At 29.1% G+C, this 19,174-nt stretch overlaps 2 protein-coding genes across 3 annotated transcripts; both read right to left on the minus strand.

The window, feature by feature from the left end:
- Positions 1 to 346: 346 nt before the first annotated feature.
- On the minus strand, positions 347 to 16,437 carry Myo81F (Myosin 81F). 2 transcript variants are annotated; one of them, XM_070637941.1, is made up of 13 exons: positions 16,003 to 16,437; positions 14,385 to 14,503; positions 11,684 to 11,746; positions 9,633 to 9,740; positions 9,365 to 9,509; positions 8,480 to 9,297; positions 7,589 to 8,413; positions 7,161 to 7,525; positions 6,305 to 6,355; positions 5,279 to 5,854; positions 1,923 to 5,205; positions 1,419 to 1,862; positions 347 to 1,353 (listed from the first exon to the last, which is right to left on the minus strand). In XM_070637941.1, the coding sequence occupies exons 1-13, from the start codon at positions 16,025 to 16,027 to the stop codon at positions 1,120 to 1,122; spliced, it is 7,056 nt and encodes a 2,351-aa protein (XP_070494042.1). In that variant the 5' UTR covers positions 16,028 to 16,437; the 3' UTR covers positions 347 to 1,119. The 2 variants fall into 2 exon arrangements, with proteins under 2 accessions (XP_070494042.1, XP_070494043.1); XM_070637942.1 differs by lacking the exon at positions 6,305 to 6,355 and having other exon boundaries at positions 348 to 1,353.
- A 1,621-nt stretch (positions 16,438 to 18,058) lies between these two features.
- Positions 18,059 to 19,145, minus strand: ND-MLRQ (NADH dehydrogenase (ubiquinone) MLRQ subunit). Its single transcript, XM_070638000.1, has 4 exons — positions 18,987 to 19,145; positions 18,727 to 18,838; positions 18,630 to 18,664; positions 18,059 to 18,373 (listed from the first exon to the last, which is right to left on the minus strand). Exons 1-4 carry the CDS (start codon positions 19,032 to 19,034, stop codon positions 18,311 to 18,313), a joined length of 258 nt encoding a protein of 85 aa, XP_070494101.1. The 5' UTR covers positions 19,035 to 19,145; the 3' UTR covers positions 18,059 to 18,310.
- Between the last annotated feature and the right edge of the window lie 29 nt (positions 19,146 to 19,174).

Consider the following 19,174-nt stretch of genomic DNA (forward strand, 5'->3'; position numbering starts at 1 on the left):
TTAATAACTACAAATAATTTTTCTTGTATTTTTGGATACTAACTTTTATTTCTTTTAGAAAAAAATTTGTAAAAGTTTTGTTTGAAAATTAAATACATATTTTATAAAAAAAAAATTAAGTCACTTAAATACAGAATAGAAGTATGACAAATAAAAAATCACGAATTTTACTTTCAATATGGGTAATCGAATTTTTTTTCTCATTTGATTTTGTAGAATTTCGCAGAAATTTATTAAGAAAAAAGTTTCACAAAAAATAAAGAAATTTGCAAATTAAATTGCAACTAAATTTGAATACAATAGATAATTTATTAACTTTAATTTTCATCAAAGTACCTACAATAAAGATTAGGATAATGAGATTATTTAACTATCTATTGAGATTTCTTTTTAAATTTATTATTTAAAAATGTGTAAGAAAAATTTTGTCTGATTTTTTACAGTTTGCAAAATTTTTCTAGACATTTTATTCGATCTATTTAACAACGTATGCTCTTTAATTTATTATGTCAAGTCAGTAATAATGTTCTGTATAACAGGATTATTTTCTTTGTCTTCAAAAATCATTATCATTATTATGATGAATTAATCATATGAATGTGAAGAATAAAGAAGTAGTTATTTTTATAATTGGATATATGGAACTTATTTCGGTTGACACAAAATTTGAAGTTTTTCACACAATTTTTCAAATAGAAAATACGTTCGTAAGCACACTCGATAATTTTCTCCGGATATTTTTTTTATAATTTTTGATTGGAAATAAAATTAAACAAAATAGACATTCATGTTTTTAGATAATGTTGATAGTCTTCCTTATACATTGTGTTTAACAAAAACTCTTATTTGTGTCAGTCGAATTTGGAATAAGCAATTATCTGTTTTAGCTAATTAATATCCATTATGATAAGCCGAATAGTATTATTAGTAATCCAAAAAAAAAAAAAAATAAATAAAAAATACGCAAGAATAATTTTTTCTCACCTAAGTAACGTAAAGATGATTATCTATCTTACTGTATTATGTAATGTAAACGATAATAATAGTTTTTGTTTTCTAATAATTTAAAATGGTGCTCAGAGTCTGACTAGATTTGTTAAACTTTTATTAACATTTGTATTAACTTGGTGCTGCTAGTCCTGAATGTCTCAAACTTACATTTGAAACTGGACGAGGACCTCGTTTAATATCAGCATCGTTATTACTCAAATTATGTACTCCAATCAAATTGTTAGGTTGTTGAATCCCATGAGCTGGTGCATGTGGCGCAACAGGAGGAGGGGTATCTTCTTTTTGCATTTGTGCTTTTATCACTTCCATATATTCCTTAATAAGATTTGCAATTTGGAATGCCTAAAAGAATTATTAAAAAACGATGAATAAACTTTTAAGTTTAACCAAACAATTGTCAATATTACCTGTGATGTTGTTAAAATAACTTTTGACTGCTTTTTCTCTGATCCAGTTATGATCATCAAACAATTCATATTTGGCGAAAATGATAGAATTGAATGATAATCATAAGTACAGAGTGTATTACGCGATCGATGTTCGAGCAAATGCAAGCCCTTCTGATCAACCGCTAACCATAAAATTCGCGGCCAATTAGAAGTGAAAGATTGCATAACATCAAAAATTGTTGCCTTATGTAATGGCCAACTACGAATAAGATTTAAGAAAGCTTTTTTGGCTTCAGGCTGTGTCATTCCTCGTAAACTTTGATGATGCATTGCTACTCCTTCATGTGGAATGTTAGGAACAAATCGAGGAGGTAAGCAGTGACTTGCAATTAATCGATAGTCATTTACAGCGTCAGTGCAATCTCCAAGTTCAACTTGACCTTGCAAAGCAGTCAACATAATCTACAAACAAGCAAACAAAAATATTAAATTTTATTTTAAACACTAAAGTCAAATACATACAGCTTCCATTTCCGATATTGGATATCTTTCAGCTCGCAGTCCATGTAACACTTGATGATATAACAATTCTTTTTCAACAGGGTCTTCTAAATTCAAGTATTGATCACAAAACAGATGCTTTTTAAATAGGAACAAATGATGTTGTCTTCTACACGTTTGATTATTGGCATTATTTTGTGTTTGGCTTTGTTGTACAGCTTGTGCTGCAGCATTTCTATATTTTTCCCATTTTGACATTACATCTGCGACTTTTTCATCAGGAAGAAGGCTTCGCTCACTAGCACCAAGAACTTCATAGATTGCATATCCTTGTGCATTTTCCTGTAATCCAATTTTTTTCTTTACTATTTCCATTACTTCGCGTGCTGTTGAACTAGGGTGAAATTCTACAGAATGATATTGTCCATCCATAAAGTGAAAGCGAGCATAAATAGGGCGTCTATTAATTGTGCATACAATTTCTTCGCGCGATGGGGGCCATTGACGTCTCCTTGTTCCTTGAGTCTTCATAAAACACTTTTCAGCAAATCTAGCATATTTTCCTTCTTCACTTATATAATCCGATGAACATCGCTTTAAGTGTCCTATTAAATATTTTCTAACAATTTTTTGTGGTGGAAGAATAACACTACAAGCAAGAGACAAAAGTGCCCAATGACGAAGGTTCACTCTTGAATTTGGATCTGGATGGTCAGTTGTTTGTTTAACAAGTTGTAAATATAACTCATTTAAAAGTGATTCTTTTCGCATACATCGTTCCATAATCGATTGAATTAAAGTTATATGTTCATCTTCGGCACGTTGAACAACCTCTCCATTCTGTCCGAGCCCAGCATATGTTAAAATTGATTGGAAGACATTCAGCATAGCTTGTTCCTCTTGATCAGGTAATTTTGTTAAAGATTGTGGAAGCGCTTGACGACAAAATGCCCAATAGGCATGAGGGAAGCCCTTATATGTTTCACCATGATCACTTACAGAATTTCCACCTTCAGCTCTCAATTTTTCAAGTCGATGCTTTGACAATCTCCTTAAAGTGTTTCTTAAAAATCCACCTGATAAATCATGAGGTTTACGTAGCAATTCGGTATCAACAAGTTGCCGACGACAAACAACAATATTATGATGTAATCTAACTCGATCTTCATTAGTAATACCCTTTGCTTTTCTTATTGGATTTTCATTCTCAGTAATCCAATTAGATAGTGGTGGAAAGTATGAGACAATCAATGATCCTATTTCATGTTTCTGTTTAGTTTCAAATACATAGCATCTTTGTTGCTCTGGAGCCGTAGTTGAACGATTAAGATTAATTGTAATGAATGAATCGGATGGATCTAGCATAATAGATTCAATTTCAGAATAACGGAATTCATACAAGATAAACTTATCATCTGGTTTTATAAGAGCAACTCCATCAATATTAACTCCAAAAATAAGACTATTTCCGTAACTCCAATAACCTCTATACGAAACAGTAAACATTGTTGTCCCATAGAGAGGATATTGCATAACACATGACAAATATAAAACTTTGGCTGTTAAATCTGTACGTCCAGCACCATATTGACGATGTGCTTGTGCCAAAATTGGAATCCATAACTGCTCTTCTCTAGTTTTAGAGATTCTATCTGGTAAATAACTTGAAACCTCTGAATAATATTCAAGTTTTGGTTGATTTGATGGATCACCTAGAGCAACTTGGGCTTGTAATCCAGCAAGCTGTATAGCAACTTTTTCGCTAACCGGGAATTCATCACATTTAACGATTGAGTATACAGCTTGAGCATAAAGAAGACTAATTTCAATTGGATCTTGTGATAATTCTCTTGTCGATTTAAACATTCTCTTTTTGAAAACAAATCTGTTTTCTCCTGAACCGAGAGTTGCTGCATTTTTACGCAAAGTTGAATTTGTTGCCTGCAACTTTGTCTGTTTAATTTCCCATGCTGCAATAATATCGTACAAAAAATCATGAGATTTTACATGCTCTTCTCCATCTGGACGTGATTGGTAAATTGCCCAGCCTTCTGTATTGTATAGTCCTAATTTTTCGGCTAATTTGGCAACAGCATCGGCTGCCGTGTCTGTTGGATGAACATCAATTGCTTTTGTCCTTCCATCCAGGAAAAAGAAACGACAAACTATCGTACCCAATCGTTTCATTGCGGCAATTTCAACCGATGATGGTGGAAATTGTCGGCAACTAACTTTTGTATTTTTACAATTATCGAGGCACCATTGCACATATTGTCTTAATTTTCCATCAAGTTGCTCGAGATTTCTCTTCAAAAAACTCACAAAATATTTGAATAATAATTTGCTGGGTTGAAAAGCAACAATAGTTAAGCATAATAGAAGCCAGATTCTATCAGTCCATTCTATTGATGGATTGTTGGTGGATTGACGCATAGCTTGTATAAAAATTTCATCTCTCAATTCTTCACGTTCAATACCCTGTCCTATTATGTACTGAATAACTTGTAATTCTCTTTCAGTGCTTAATTCACCGCGTATGTATTTGCATAGTTCCTTAAAAATGTTGCATGAAAGTGTAACATTTTCTGGATCATACATATGAATATGAGAGGATGGTATAGACGTTCCCCGATAATAAGTAATCATTTCATATTTTGGCACCATATCAACAGATTTTCTGCCTTTTCTTGTTAGTGTTGCCATTATAGTACCCTCAGGAGAACGTTCATGAGTATTGAAGTAGTTTTCGGCAAATTCGAGAATGTCATGATATACATCTTCTCTTTGATGCTGTTCCTTCTCACGATCAATGTTGTCGCTTTGCATTTCCTGTAATTTCTTTTCAACACGATGTTTTCGACGTTGTTCTCGCTCAAACGGATGTCCACCTGTAGACGAAGTTCTTGAACTTGGCCTCGAATGTTTTGGAGATGATGGACTTAAGGGACCTCCAGATAAACGGTTCATTGGACTAGCAGAACGAACATTTTGAACTGCTGGACTTTTTGGCCTCAATTTTATATGTTCATTAATTGGAGGAGTTGGAAGTGGCTCAGGAACTTCTTTAACAGTTGGCAGTGTTTGAATACCCTGTGTAACAATTGGTTGTAATGGTGGTAATGGTATTATGTTATGATGATTTTGCGGTTCGCGATGATGTATGACTGCCTCATAAATTGGCTCTTCGAATAGCAATTTATTAGCAGCTTGTGGTTGTGGTTGCGGAGGTGCCACCTGTAAACTTTCATTAAATATAGATGGAGGTGGCGGAGGTCTAGTTGTTGGTTCTGGTAAAGACGGAATGCTAAAAAAAAGAATTTTTTTTATAAAAAAAACTTTAAAGAATTTCAAATGAAGAAAAATATTAATTTACATACCCCATTTTGTTTTGTTGCTGAATAATAGCATTTGTTTGTATTTGAGGCAGTTGCTGTGAGATTGAATGATTAGTTTGATGTTGAGCATGGTTTAATTGTTGATTAGCTGTCAATTGTTGAGGATTGTTGAATTGTCTATTATTATTTTGTGGTTGCTGGTGATTTTGAACAGGTTGAGGCGAACTTTGCGTCTGATTTTGAACTTGATGCTGGTCCAAAACATTTTGTGACTTTTCAGAACTGTCTAGCGAGTTTTGACTTTTTGCTAGATTTTTCTCATTTGTCAAACCTTCAATTTCTTGTTGAATCACACTTTCTAATTCAACATCTAAATCCTCAACTAAATGATTCATCTTCTCTCCAATCTCATTTATGATTGCATTGGAATTTGGGCCATTTGGAGTAACTTCACTAAGAAATGCAAATAAGTTATCCAAATCGACTGACTCATTTGATGACTTTATTCCATTAGGAAATATTTCTGACTTTCTTTGATTTTGTTGTTGTTGAGCAGAAAATTTTGAGTTTATCTGTTCTGCCATTTGTGAAAGTGCCATTATTTCTTGTTTTGCAACACTGTAAAAAGTTATAAAAATTATAAATTACTATTCAAAATATGATTTGATTTATTTAATGCATTATGTTATCAGATTTGTTATGAAATGGCCAGATTCTATTCATATCACATTAAAGTTTTAAATCAAATGCATTGAATTAATTTTGAATTATCTTATTAATTAAGCTATTGAAACCTTATTAAGTTTATTAAACTTTACATGAATTAAGGATCTTTTCATAAATCACATTGAATAATTCAAGCATAAATATGGTTTTTGAACAATAATTCGGCTATTGAGTAAAATGTTAATATTTATTTATTTTATTAAGATATTAGCTTGTTGTGTCAATTAAGCAAATAAATTGTGTTCAGTGAATAAATTAAACTAGCACACCTATATACTACCTTTTAATCTATCAGCTTTAAGTAATTATACATCAATATTTACGTTAAACTGTTTCACTTACCGTCTAGATTTACTTGATTTAACTTTTCCACGGTGATTCAATTTTGCGATTCTTTACGTGCACAATTTTAATTCATTTTTTATTATGGATATATTTTGGATATTTTTTGGTTGTTGAATATATTTTATTATATTCCGAAAAGGAGTCAAAACGGAAAATTGTGGAAGAAGAAAAAGAAAAAATTTTGAAAATCATAAACCGGATATGAAGGATTTCATTAGTCCATTAAATGTTATAATAAATGAAATGATGTTTTGAACATATAAATCATTTATTTTTAAACATCAATAAATGGAAAAACGAAATGTAATAGGAAATCCAATTTTTGAGCAAATATTTTCTTATATCTAATAAAATTGTTTATGTCATGTCTGTTTATTTATTTTAGAGTTTTTTGTTATGACTATATAGGATAAATGCTATTCTACAATTACATTCTGCAATTGTTTAAAAATTATATTAAAGTTCATGAGATGATTTCTTAAGCATGTTAAAGAAAAACAAGCAAGATGCTTTGATTGTTTTTAAATTTCTGATTTTCCGCATCTTGAAAAAAATTTAAATCTAATGAGGTAGGTAATAAAATTAAAATAAATGCACTTAAAATACTATACTTAAAGTATGATTGACTGATAGCTAAAATACGTAAACAAAATATCAAATTCAAAATGGCAAAAATTAATTTTTATAATCCAGTCAACATAAATTAACCAAAATAAGGAATAAAAAAATCTGATAAGCTTAATGCAAAGTTGGATGCACACTATTGAATGATTTAATTTAGGTGTTTTATAGGTAGTGTAGAAAGATGTGTTTTTCAAAAAAATAAATTATGTAAATATAATATATTACTAACCGCTCAGATTCTTCAAGTGCTAAACGATCAGCTTCTGCTTGTTCAGCCTCTCGCTGCTTTCTCTCAGCTTCAAGTCGTTCACGTTTTCTCATCTCTTCTTCAACTCGACGCATTTCTCTTAATGCGGCTGCAACTTCACGAGCAAAGACGCCACGTAAATGACTTTGTATGACAATAGCTGCTCTTCTTTTTTGTAAGAAAACGATTCGTTGTTTCCAGCCTCTATATGCGTGCTGAATTTTCATTACAGCAACTTTAATATTACTATATTTACATCTTTCGTGATATCTTTTCCAATGTTTCTGAATAACAGTTGCTTTGGCATTTATTACTTGTTTTCTAGCATCCTCTAGTGGTTCATGAACCTTAATTAAAATAAATATTTTAAAATTGTTTCTTTAAATGAATTTAATAAATAATTTACATACCTTTGCTCTTATAAATACTTTTGTTTTACCCATTTGCCATTCTGTTTCCGGTACATGCAAGTTATTAATAACAGCAAGTACTTGATCTTTTATAGGCAAATTTCTGACCCGTTTGGTTAAACACTGATATCGATAAACAAAATCGTCGAATGGAAGATGTATTTGGTAGCCTTCGCGTCTTATTCTAATAATATCTAGCATTCCTAAATATCTAAGTTGATCTAGTACCATTTGGTCGTTATAATCATTTGGAAGTTTATCAGAATTTGGTTTAATACAGCGAACATACCATGGATTTGTACTTTGAAGTACATCAACAAGAGATTGAAGTTGATATCGAAAAATGTCACTGACAGTCTGCTTTCCTTTAGATGTTCCTCGTTGCACAGTCGCATTTCCGTTTGGTATATTTTGAAGTTGTTGTTGTGATTGCGATTGGCTTTGTAATGTAAGAAGATCTTGATACGAAGAAAGTTCTTGTACAAATGTATTTTTACTACGACTCATAAAATCAAAAAGAACATCTTGTTGCACATCTCGATTTTTATCTACAAATCCCTTTACTTGATAAGTAACAAAACCTGCATAATGCTTAATACTAAATTCAGTTTCTAAGTGGCGTCTATCAGAGCTTTTTTCATAATATGGATGAACTTCAAATTCACTATTAAGATTGTTTACGTAAGCAGCATCTGATCCTTTGGGCATATGGCACTGTTCAGTTAATAATTTGAGAAGACATCTCGGAGGCTTTTCTATCAACTCGAGGCATTGTGTGTTATCAGTAAATTGAATATGAGAGAATACAATTTCCTCTTGCTTGTACTATGAAATAAAAAAAAATTAGCGATAAAATACGATTTGTATATAATGACCTAGAAATTTACTTACAATTTCCTGTTCTAGTGCAAAGACATAATGATTAAAGAATTTATGAAGTTTTTCATTTGTATAGTTAATACAAAGTTGTTCAAAGGAATTTACAGCAAAGTTTTCAAAACCAAAGATATCTAAAACACCTAGAAATCGTGTAGCATCTTGTCCTGGATTTATACATGTGTTTATATGATTAATCAACCATGCAAATGTACGAGAGTATAGTGCTTTTGCCATTGCATGTCGATTTTCACGAGCTTCTTGAACTTTAAGTGGGATTTCCGTAATATTTCCACGAACATTAATTTGTCTTTTAAGAGCTACTTGACTAACTTCATCAGATTCTAGACCAAGTAGTTCTGAAACTTTGGCAATAATTTCTTTATCATCAACAGCTAATTCGCATTTTTCGCCATCTACGTCTTCAAATTCTAAATTTCCAAGCCATAAAATAGCACTCAATACACGAAAAATACCATCTATTATATGTTGTGGAATTTGTAAAACTTGGAATGCTAATCGAAGACCTTCAAATCTTCTTGATTCTGTTGCAATTTCAATTTGAACACTTCCAGAAGCATTTAAGTATTTATAGAACGATGGCTCTCGTAAATGCAATGACTGACCAACTTCCTTGTTATTTTGACCCTCAGCTACCAATTGATAAAGAACATGATAATTTCTTTCTCCGGGACTTTGAAACGTTATTCGTGATTGTTCGAGAAGATAGTCTTGGATAATGCAGCCCTTAATAGTGTGCTTCGAATCAAAACAGACTTGCATAAATTTCCCAAATCGAGAGCTGTTATCGTTTCGGACTGTTTTTGCATTTCCTGTAAAAATTACAATGCATTATTAAATTGAATTATTTTCCGATATACATTCCAAAAGAATATTTACCAAATGCTTCTAATATAGTATTAGCTTCTAAAATTTGTTGTTGCACCCATGTTGATACGTTACATGTTACAGAGCATAAATATTGCAAAACAAATTTTGTCGTTTCTGTCTTCCCTCCACCACTTTCTCCAGAAATTACGCATGACTGTGTGAAAAATAAACATTATGAATTTTTTTTCTCTATTCTTGCCAAACCAAAAACAGAAGATTTGGTGTGATTAATTAATAGTGTCGCACAGACATTAGCGTGTCAATTTTATCTGCTCACCTGGTTCTCATCGTTATCTATAATATTTCTATATGCTGCCTCAGCAAGCGCAAAAACGTGAGGCTCCAACATTCCAATTTTTTGACCATGATATTTGTATACGTGATCCTAAATAAATTTAAATGAAAATTATTGTATTTTCGACATTTTCTATTCTAAAATAACTCGCTTGTTTTTTATGAATATACATGACCATATTTAAATGAGTTTTTTTCTTCTTACTTTAGTTATATTTAATCCTATTTATTTGTTCGATTAGTGCATTTTTTCAATGCATTATACTTTATTGATCCCTTTCCTTAGCAAAAACATGAACAGAAATTCTATTTGTAGCATTTAAGATCAATAAATTATTTTGGGCAATAAATGTTTTTATTTTTTCGATATCTTAGGAGATAAATTTTAAATTTGTTCAATATACTATGTATATGATTTTTCAGACAGTAAGAGTGAAAGAAGACGAAAAAAACATTTTTAATTGAAAATGAAATGGAAAATGAAAAAAATTTTTATTTGGAAAATTGGATAACGGAATTAGTGGGAAATTATTTATGTTTGATTGAAAAGCAATAAATTTCAGAATAAAAGTTAATTTTTCAGACGTTCATTTCAAAGAGAAAAAAAGGATAAATTAACTCTCTTAATTTTATGATACTTGACTAAGACAAATTCATTTTTCACATTGATATTTTCCAGTGTGTATAAACTTTATACTATAAAGAATCAGATAAAATTAAATGGTGAGAAAGTGTAACTCAAATTCTTTGTGATATAACAAAAGTTCTACTATTGTTTTCACGCTTAAGTAAATACGCGGTTGTTAAAAACAAATCAAAATTATACGGCTATTTATCACATCAAGAAAGAGATTTGACTTTTGTTACGGAGTCCTCATAAAATTTAATGGAAATTTAAAATCATTTCTCTTTTGATGTATTTATATTAAATTCATAATAGTTGATCAAATGGTTTAAAAAAAGTATATATTTTGAGCATCATCATCATAAAAAAAACAAATAGAACTATGCTTTTGATCATAATGGATGCCTATACAATTCGTTTTGCTTATCTTTTGCTTTAATATTTTTTATTTACACATTAATCTTTATTTTATTTTACATTTCTTAAAAATGTAGTTCAACGAACTTCTCATCAACGTCAAATGAATATTATTACACTGCAGCATAACATAAATTCCACACTTCTATTTTTAAAAATTTTTAAGGCAAGATTTTATTAATGAACTTCGAAAACAGAAAGTTATGTTTGCTTTTAACACTAAAAGTTTTCATTATTTTAAATTTTAAAAATTGCTTAACTATTATTTAATACTATACAGTAATTTGACAATAAAGCACACCTTAGAAGTTAGTAATCATTGAAGGCGTCAAAAATTCTAAATAAAGTTTTTTTTACGAAGAGTTACATATTTAAAGTTTATTCAATTAAATAAAGCATTATATGATTAAAATTTATAATACTTTTACGTTGTAAAAGGGAAAATGTCATCTGTCTCCCTTAAAAAATATATTGTGATAAAAATTTATTTAATTTGTTAACAAAATCGCGTGACGTTGAAATTTGATAAGTTTCCAGTCTACCAATTAGCTAAATGTTTGATCTAATAAAATGGTATTAACAAGTATTAACTTCTTTCCAATAGCAAGTAGCATCTGGTCATGTTTAAAGTGAATGATGAAATTGCTACGCATTAGTTTCTTATAATAATTTGTCAGAAGTGAAAAGAAATAAAAAATTTAAACAGTCAAACCTCGCTTTAGTGATGCAATATTTACTAAATTAGGTCAAATGAGTCAATAGACTCTTTATGTTGAAGAGAAAATGTATTTTTAACTTAATATTTATCGAAACTTATTAAAAACATTTTATGAAATGCTTTAACTATTTTAACCAGCGAAAAAAACTTTAAGTTATCAAAAATCAACTAAAAATATCCTCAAAAATCGTACTACTTTAGCAGTTCATTTAGTTTATATAACCCAGCAAAACATTATTTTATAAAGAATCAGATTTCATTAAACTGAACTTACCAGTCCAAAACAATCGATTTCTTTGTATGGATTTACTGCTATAAGAATAGATCCTGTGTAAGTCTGAAATAAAAAATTAAAATTATATTTTAAACGAATTTAAAAGATATAAAATATGTTAATTGAAAATTAGATTCTTAGAAAAGATTTTAATTAAATTATGAATATTTACAACTTTAATTATCACTTTAACTCTTTAATGTTTCGCGAAAATGATTCTATTTTATTATTCTTGAAGCTTCAATCACTTTTTAAAGTAATGTTATTATTTATATGTAAGTAGGTATTTCGATTTTCCCAATACTTTTTTCCCCAAACACAGTCAAAACATATTAAATTTTATTTTTTCGTACTCTATACTAATAGTATGTTATATTTATTCACCCTATTTATGTTCATACCTGCTCAACTCATTTATTTAATTATTCGCAAATTTAACTTTGCAAATTTTTATCAGGTAAACAAATTCATTTGAAAGAAAATATAGCATTGGACAAAACAGGTTACAGTTTGTCACACAGAGAATTATTTAACTGTTGTATCGAAAGAATTTTAAGTATAAGCTAATAAGTCGAGTTTTTGTGGATGTTTTGATGATATAATATGATAATTCATTTAAGTATCTAATTTTAGACGCTTAAATCAGAAAACAATTTAATTTGAATGTTAGTTCAAAAGTTTCTTCAAATGTTTGAAACTCCGTTCTTGAAAAAAATTAAATAAATTCTTTTATGAAATATTATTAGCTTAATATCTTAAGCATAGATAGAGAGTGAAAAAGAAAAGAGGATCGAAGCCACAGATGACATTCCATAAATCACAAAGAAAGAAATTCACTTTAGTTTTACATTTTAAATAGGAAATATATAAGGCATAGTAATATACTAATACTGCATATAAAAATAACTAGTTCTGTCTCATCGGCAAACAAAATAATAGCTAGCTGCATTCAGCTTTTTAAAGTGAATAAGCAGCAAAATGACATAAACCGAATTTATTCCTCGTTTTGTCTTTTTTATGTGTGAACTGTAATCTCGATTATGTTTATTCTGTTCTTTGCTATATAGAGATTTACAACGTATATTTTTTCAATGATATTTATAGCACTTTAAATTTATCAAAAGAAGTGATTATTCTGTGTGAATAATTTTATTTGATTTACAAATGCTTTACTTTTTAAAATGCATTAGTAAATTCAAAATGCTTTGCGAAAACTTAATTGAAAAATTGTTTCATCCTGTCATTTTTTTTACGAACTTTTATTACGATAAGTAGGTATATATTCTATATGGAATTTAGATCTAAGATACTTCTTAGATGCTTACTAGCAACTTTTATTGATGATTCATTTTAATTTTTAACTCCGCAAGATTTTGAAAATTCATTCAAAAATTAATTTTTCCTTAAAAATCATACCTTTATTTCAGTATTTTGATTCTACTAGATGAATCATCATTAATTAAATCTATAGTCATGCTTATAAGAATAAAACAAAAGAACTATAACATGAGATGGTCAACAATCATCAATTCTTAAAATTATATTAATCACCACAAAATTTTCAATGTTATTTAGTGATAGGTATTTCTGGGATATTATATAAAGAAATTTTTCATTATGCAGCAAACACCTGATTAAAATCAGTTTAATTATTAAATGTCAACAAGATTGAAATGTAGAAATTTAGCTCCTGTTTCTTTGAAAAATGATGAATCATCATGATGTTTTCCTTATTGTAAAGCGCAAAAAATTATTCTTTCGTAGACTGAATTTACTTTCTTTGATTTGCCATATGAATGAAAACAATTTTTAATTGATAGTTAATCAGTTTTCGTCAACGTGTATACATAGTAAATAATAAAATTAGCTAAATGACCTTAATGTGAAATTTAAAATTCATCACACAAGCTCTCATGGCTAGTGGAAGTGTATGGAATGAAAAAGAAGTAACGACAGGAAACGTGCTGCGTGTTCTCTAGACTGTCGTAAAAATTTCTTTGACGATTTTTATAATTCAATACAAATGTTTGAGGATTACAGAACAACAAAATAATTATAATAATGAAAAATTACCTATATCTATTCTTTTTTCTCAAACTCAATCTTTACTACACTTTACTACTTTGAAATAATTAATAAAGAATTTCATTCATTGGATCATTCATTTACTGTGAATCAGGCATATTTCACGAGATGAAAGAATTATTTATGGTTGATACGAAGAATAATAATCATCACCATTCTAACAACTATTTAAAGTAGTTTTTAAAATTAAATTAGATTTTATGCTTAAAAAAATCAATGATAGCACTCTTTTATTCCGCATTATTATGATATGCGAAAAATCCTTGTCTTTTGTCAAAAATTATGTAAAGACAACAAATAAATTGAGTATTGCAGATGAACATGAGAATTGTAGTTTACTTTAGTGTATCTACATGCTTGTGTGTGTCTTAAATATATTTAAGTTTACTTTTTTACAGACAGCAACCCCATTTCAAATTTGTATCTCACACACACTTAAGTGCATTGACCTATTAATATGACTGCTTTAAAAGTCTTTAGGGTAAAGTGTGAATATTGAGTTTTTTTTTTTAATTCTTATTTTTATAATTAAAGAGTCGCATCTGTTTCAATTACGATTTGTTTATTTGATCGCTGATATAACTAAAAAAATCTTATGACACTAAAGGAAACTTACATAAATTTCATCACGTTCATATCGAACTTTTAAATTCCGATTGATTCCAGTTTCATCAATGTCTGGAATACATGTCATATCTGGCACACCTTTGTCTGGAGTTGAAGATCCAACACGACCTGAAATGGAGTGACATTATAAGCAAAAAGTAATGAAAATGATCATAAAAGACATCAATGTTCTTATGGTAGATTGCAAAGTCCAAAGAAGTGTATTGAAAATATAAAAAATGCGAATAACAGAAAAAAAAATTTCAATTCAGATAGCAGCATCAAGAGCTATTAAGAATTTTTAAGTGAGCATGAAATTAAAAAGGATTTTGCCATTTCAAAATTCAATAAGGCTATAAAAAATCTTCTGAAAGTTCAATGTTTTTTCTATGGTGTTTATCGTCTGGTATTTTTAAATCAATATCGATTCAGCCTACCGACTCTCAGAATTGAATTATATGTAACTATCCGTAATTATAGGATCAATCCCGGAATTGAAATCCATGAAGTCGGTAATATTTTTCCAGCGAAATTAATTAAAGTTCCGCTAAAAATCTCAGCACATGAAAAAGTGATAAATTTTTTGGATAGGAACTGTTGATTGATATAAAGACCAAATAAAGACTGAATAATTTCATTCAAATAAAAGAAATATTATCACATTGAAATTATATGCTGCATTAAGTGCACGAGTTCTTGTCTCAATAGCATGAAACGTGATTTTATTTATTTAATAAGTCAATGATAAAAAAGAGCACAAAAAGGAGCATGACAGAGTATAGTTACAAATAAAAATTTCGTTGAAATTAAACTTGTTTTCGTTTGAATAGACACAATAACTGTTATACTCTTGGTAGAAAACACCTATGACTCATTCGTGCCTCTTATTATCTTTCATTCATTTCTGACGTCATAGGATTCATTACTCACAGTCAATTCCATGAAAAAGTATAATTATTTTATCATACCTCAAGAAATTATTTAAATTATCTAGAAAATGTGTACCGTCATAAAAAAATTTGAAAGTTCCCGAATAACATAAATAAACAAAACAAGAAGAAGAGAATTTGCACATGTGGTCTCCAGATTGTTTTTAACCTTCGATAAATTCCAAGAAATTTTTCTGTGAAAAAATTCTATGCGCGATTTTTTTTAAATAAATTTTAAAGGCCATCCACATGTTATCTCTTTATTATTTAAGGAACAATGTGTTCTATTTTGGCAGCTGCTTCATCCACACATACACACTTATATCTTATTTATATAATTTCAATGTGTATACAATACACACCATAAATTTATGTTCATATTATGTTTTTTTAATGTTGCAAATGCACCAAATTCATATAAATATAAAGAGAAATATCCACGAGCATGTTGATATCCGAAAATTGTATGAATGAAAATCGAGGGTGGGTTGAAACATAATTGAGAAAGTGTTAGTGAGCTAAGGGTGGATTTTTATTTTGCTGTATTGGTAAATTTTCGCTAAATTAATAAATTTTGATAATTTTACATAAAATTTTCTTTATTTTTGCAAATTATTTGAGTAAAAATAGTGGACTTTTTGTAAAGAAAGTAAATTAGGAGATTTTATTTTAAAAGTTTTGCCCAAAAGACCTACAGACCTTCAATAAAATTGATCACCTCCATTGTGCAAAAAAAAAAGTTGCAGAAGAAAATTTAAATAATTCCTCTTAATCCTTGATGATAAAATTATCAAAACTAGCTGAAACTATTATATTCTATAATTCACTTTGTAAATTTATGACTCTGATCATTTTTCACTAGATTTATATTCACATTTTAATTTTTTCATTTTTGCATTTTTTTTTGCTTATCGCAAATTCTTTTACTTGCAACTTTTCACTATTTAAATTTTATTTTTAGCCTTTTACAATATTAACAGGTATTTTTTAAGAGGTAAATTAGCAAATTTTTCTATAAAAAATCAATGTAAATCAATATTATGTTAATTTTTTACAGTCTTAAATTGTATTCACAAATTTTAATAACGGGCTTTACTACACGATGTCTCGTCCCGATCTGAAGGAGAGTTAAAAACTCTCAAAAATGTAAGTGTTTCCTATTGTTTCCCAATGCTTCACACTGAGAGTAGTGAGAAAATAAAAACACTAACAAAGCATTAGCCAGACAAAAAACATATGGAACAGTCACATGGTTCCGATGTTTCTCTTTTTAAAATTCATGTTGAGTTTTTTTATGTTTTATGCTGTTGATTTCATTTAATGTTGCATTCCATGTTTTCCAATGTTTTCACAATCTTCAAAATAATATCATTTTTTACTTAGGGAAATCATGCTATGAAATTTAATTCAACTATTTCTTGCTATGTATTGCGAACAAAATTTAATATTTGATAAGGGATTTAATAAAAATTATCGAAAAAACCGACTCATTTTATTTTTATTAACTATTTTAAGCGGATTCAATAAATATTAAAATAAACGTATAAGCATAATGTTGTAAATTTTCTTAAAAGTTCTTAAAACAAGCAATCTGAAAAGGCACAAATGATCATGTTTTCAAAATGTAGTGAAATTCTCTATTAATAATAAGAGTAAGAAACCTGTTGACTGAACCCAAAAAAAAAAAAATGTTTTCCGATTGACAAGAGCAGGAACTGACAAAATGAGTCCGCAAAGATAAGAGAATTTGCTTTTCTTATTCGTAACGTATTTAATTTTTTTAAATAACTAAAAGTACTATCACATATGACTATTTGATAAATCAAAATCAACTAGATACATGTTGGCAAATTTGTATTCCAAAGCAATTCTCATATTTCAATAATTAGTAAGAAGATAAATATTATTTCAAGCTTTGAATGGTTGCTATGAGAATCATACATTTACTTCTTTTATGTTACGAAAATTAAATTTTTAATTCCAGCTGGTTGCATATTAATTATTTACCAAAATAATACTAGTTTAAAGATCGTCATGGATGTCTATTATAAAGCAGAAAATGTCGTTAATTAATGTTTTGAATAACTTTCTTGCAAATCATTTTTAACCACATTTCACAATAAGCACCAGCAATAAATATACAAGTAACGTATTTTTTTATATCCATTTGTCAAGCGTAAAAGTGGAATAAATACAGCAATAAAATTTATCAAATTGAATGTGTCCTCATAACTGACTATTTGATGATATGCTCTATAAGTTATTTCCTCTAAAAATCAATTCCTAAAAATAAAATCAGACAGTTCAATTACCTACCTATAGAAAATATATTACTGTCCAAACATCCAAATACGCACACAGAAAATAAGTTTACGATCATTATTGTCGTAAGTAACTAACCTGGCGCAACTTTCCGAAATTTCTGCCTTCTTTTTGCGACTGTGAAAATATGAAGTAAATATTAAATCTCGTCATTTTGGTTGAAAGAAAAATATCAACAATGAAGATAACGTTCATTGACTGATCAGTTGTGCATAACAATTCCATTTTGTAGAATGTTGACTGAGCATGCCCAAAAATCTTTTGACCTAGTCTTCTTGTAGGAACTATTATTTTCATCAATATTTTCCCCAATGAAAACTGCACAGTAGAGGTTTGAGCAAATCTGGATCAGACTGTATAGACAAATGACGATAAATTTAAGATAAGATAGGAACGTTTAAAACGTGATATTAAAATGCGAACAAAATCTGTTGGTTGTTCTAGAATTCCGCAATATTTTTATTTTGAAAGAAATATACATAATTTTCGCCGATTTTTATTTACATAAGAGAATTCTTAAAAGTAATCCGAATCGAATTTTGGTAAACGAGATTTTCTCTATCTACTAAAATTTAACCCATTTGAACTATTCGCCCGATTGAAACGATAATCTACTTTTGCTTTTACGAGAAATTTTATAGCGAAAAACTTCATTCTTCATACTAGTTGGAATTGCTGATACTGCTTATTCATTATATTTTGGTGCAGGTGATTCGGTTTTTGAGTAGTCACGAATTGGACTGTAGAACTATAAATAAAGACAAAGAAAAGAAAAATTTGATTATTAAAATGACCTTCATGATTGAATTTTTCATCGTTAGGTGATCATGAAAGCGAAAATTCTTTGCAGTGTTTATTTTATCTCGCATAAAATAACATTTGCGTTGCGGAAAAAAGCTAGTGAGCTTGTGCATTACTTGAAGGTTGCACTTTATTGATTTTCTTTCTTCCTTGAAAATGTGCAATGAAAATTTTCAATGTAATATAGATATGACGAAACTTACTTTGTACTGCTTGTTGCGATAATGTTCCCATGGTTCTGAAATTGGCAAATAAAAAATTAACGTGTTGCTAATAATAAGACAAAGATTAATTTTTTACCTGGGTTATTCTTATGACTCCATGTGACTTCAGGAGAACGAGTTGCCAAACGAAGAAGATAATAACCAGCACCAGCCATACCAGCCACAATACAAACGTATAGAGGCAAGAGCTTAGAAAATTAAATAGAAAAAAAAATTGCTAGAATTGCCTTGATTTTTAGACATGGACGACACAATTTTTTTTTTTCTTTAAAAAAAATGACGTAATGACGAAAAACTATCGGAATTAATGTTTTCTTCTTATTTCATTTTACTTACTGCTGGATTCTTTTTTATACTAGCCATTGACAGTCCTTGCATAGTCATCTTGCAGTGAATTTAATTAACTTTTTTCAGCGCTTGAACAATTTTGATGTGCTCGAAATGAAGTTTCAAATCCGACTAAAATTAAATCCCTTACGTTTAATTTGTTCAATAGTTTCAATACGTCATTTTTTTTACGTAAA

The sequence above is a fragment of the Chironomus tepperi genome, unplaced genomic scaffold (assembly GCF_022539635.2).
Source record: "Chironomus tepperi strain 1889 unplaced genomic scaffold, CSIRO-AGI_Ctep_v1 contig_170, whole genome shotgun sequence".
In the NCBI taxonomy this organism is placed as follows: Eukaryota; Metazoa; Arthropoda; class Insecta; order Diptera; family Chironomidae; genus Chironomus; species Chironomus tepperi.

Excerpts from the sequence above, each read along its gene's own strand:
- ND-MLRQ (XM_070638000.1), bottom strand. The coding sequence starts at position 19,034 with ATGACTATGCAAGGACTGTCAATGGCTAGTATAAAAAAGAATCCAGCA. Across the intron at positions 18,839-18,986 it reads GTATAAAAAAGAATCCAGCA|CTCTTGCCTCTATACGTTTG; the intron begins GTAAGTAAAATG and ends TAATTTTCTAAG. Across the intron at positions 18,374-18,629 it reads ATCGCAACAAGCAGTACAAA|TTCTACAGTCCAATTCGTGA; the intron begins GTAAGTTTCGTC and ends CTTTATTTATAG.
- Myo81F (XM_070637941.1), bottom strand. The coding sequence starts at position 16,027 with ATGGAGGTGATCAATTTTATTGAAG. Across the intron at positions 9,298-9,364 it reads TACTATATTAGAAGCATTTG|GAAATGCAAAAACAGTCCGA; the intron begins GTAAATATTCTT and ends TAATTTTTACAG. Across the intron at positions 8,414-8,479 it reads TTGCACTAGAACAGGAAATT|TACAAGCAAGAGGAAATTGT; the intron begins GTAAGTAAATTT and ends TTTATTTCATAG.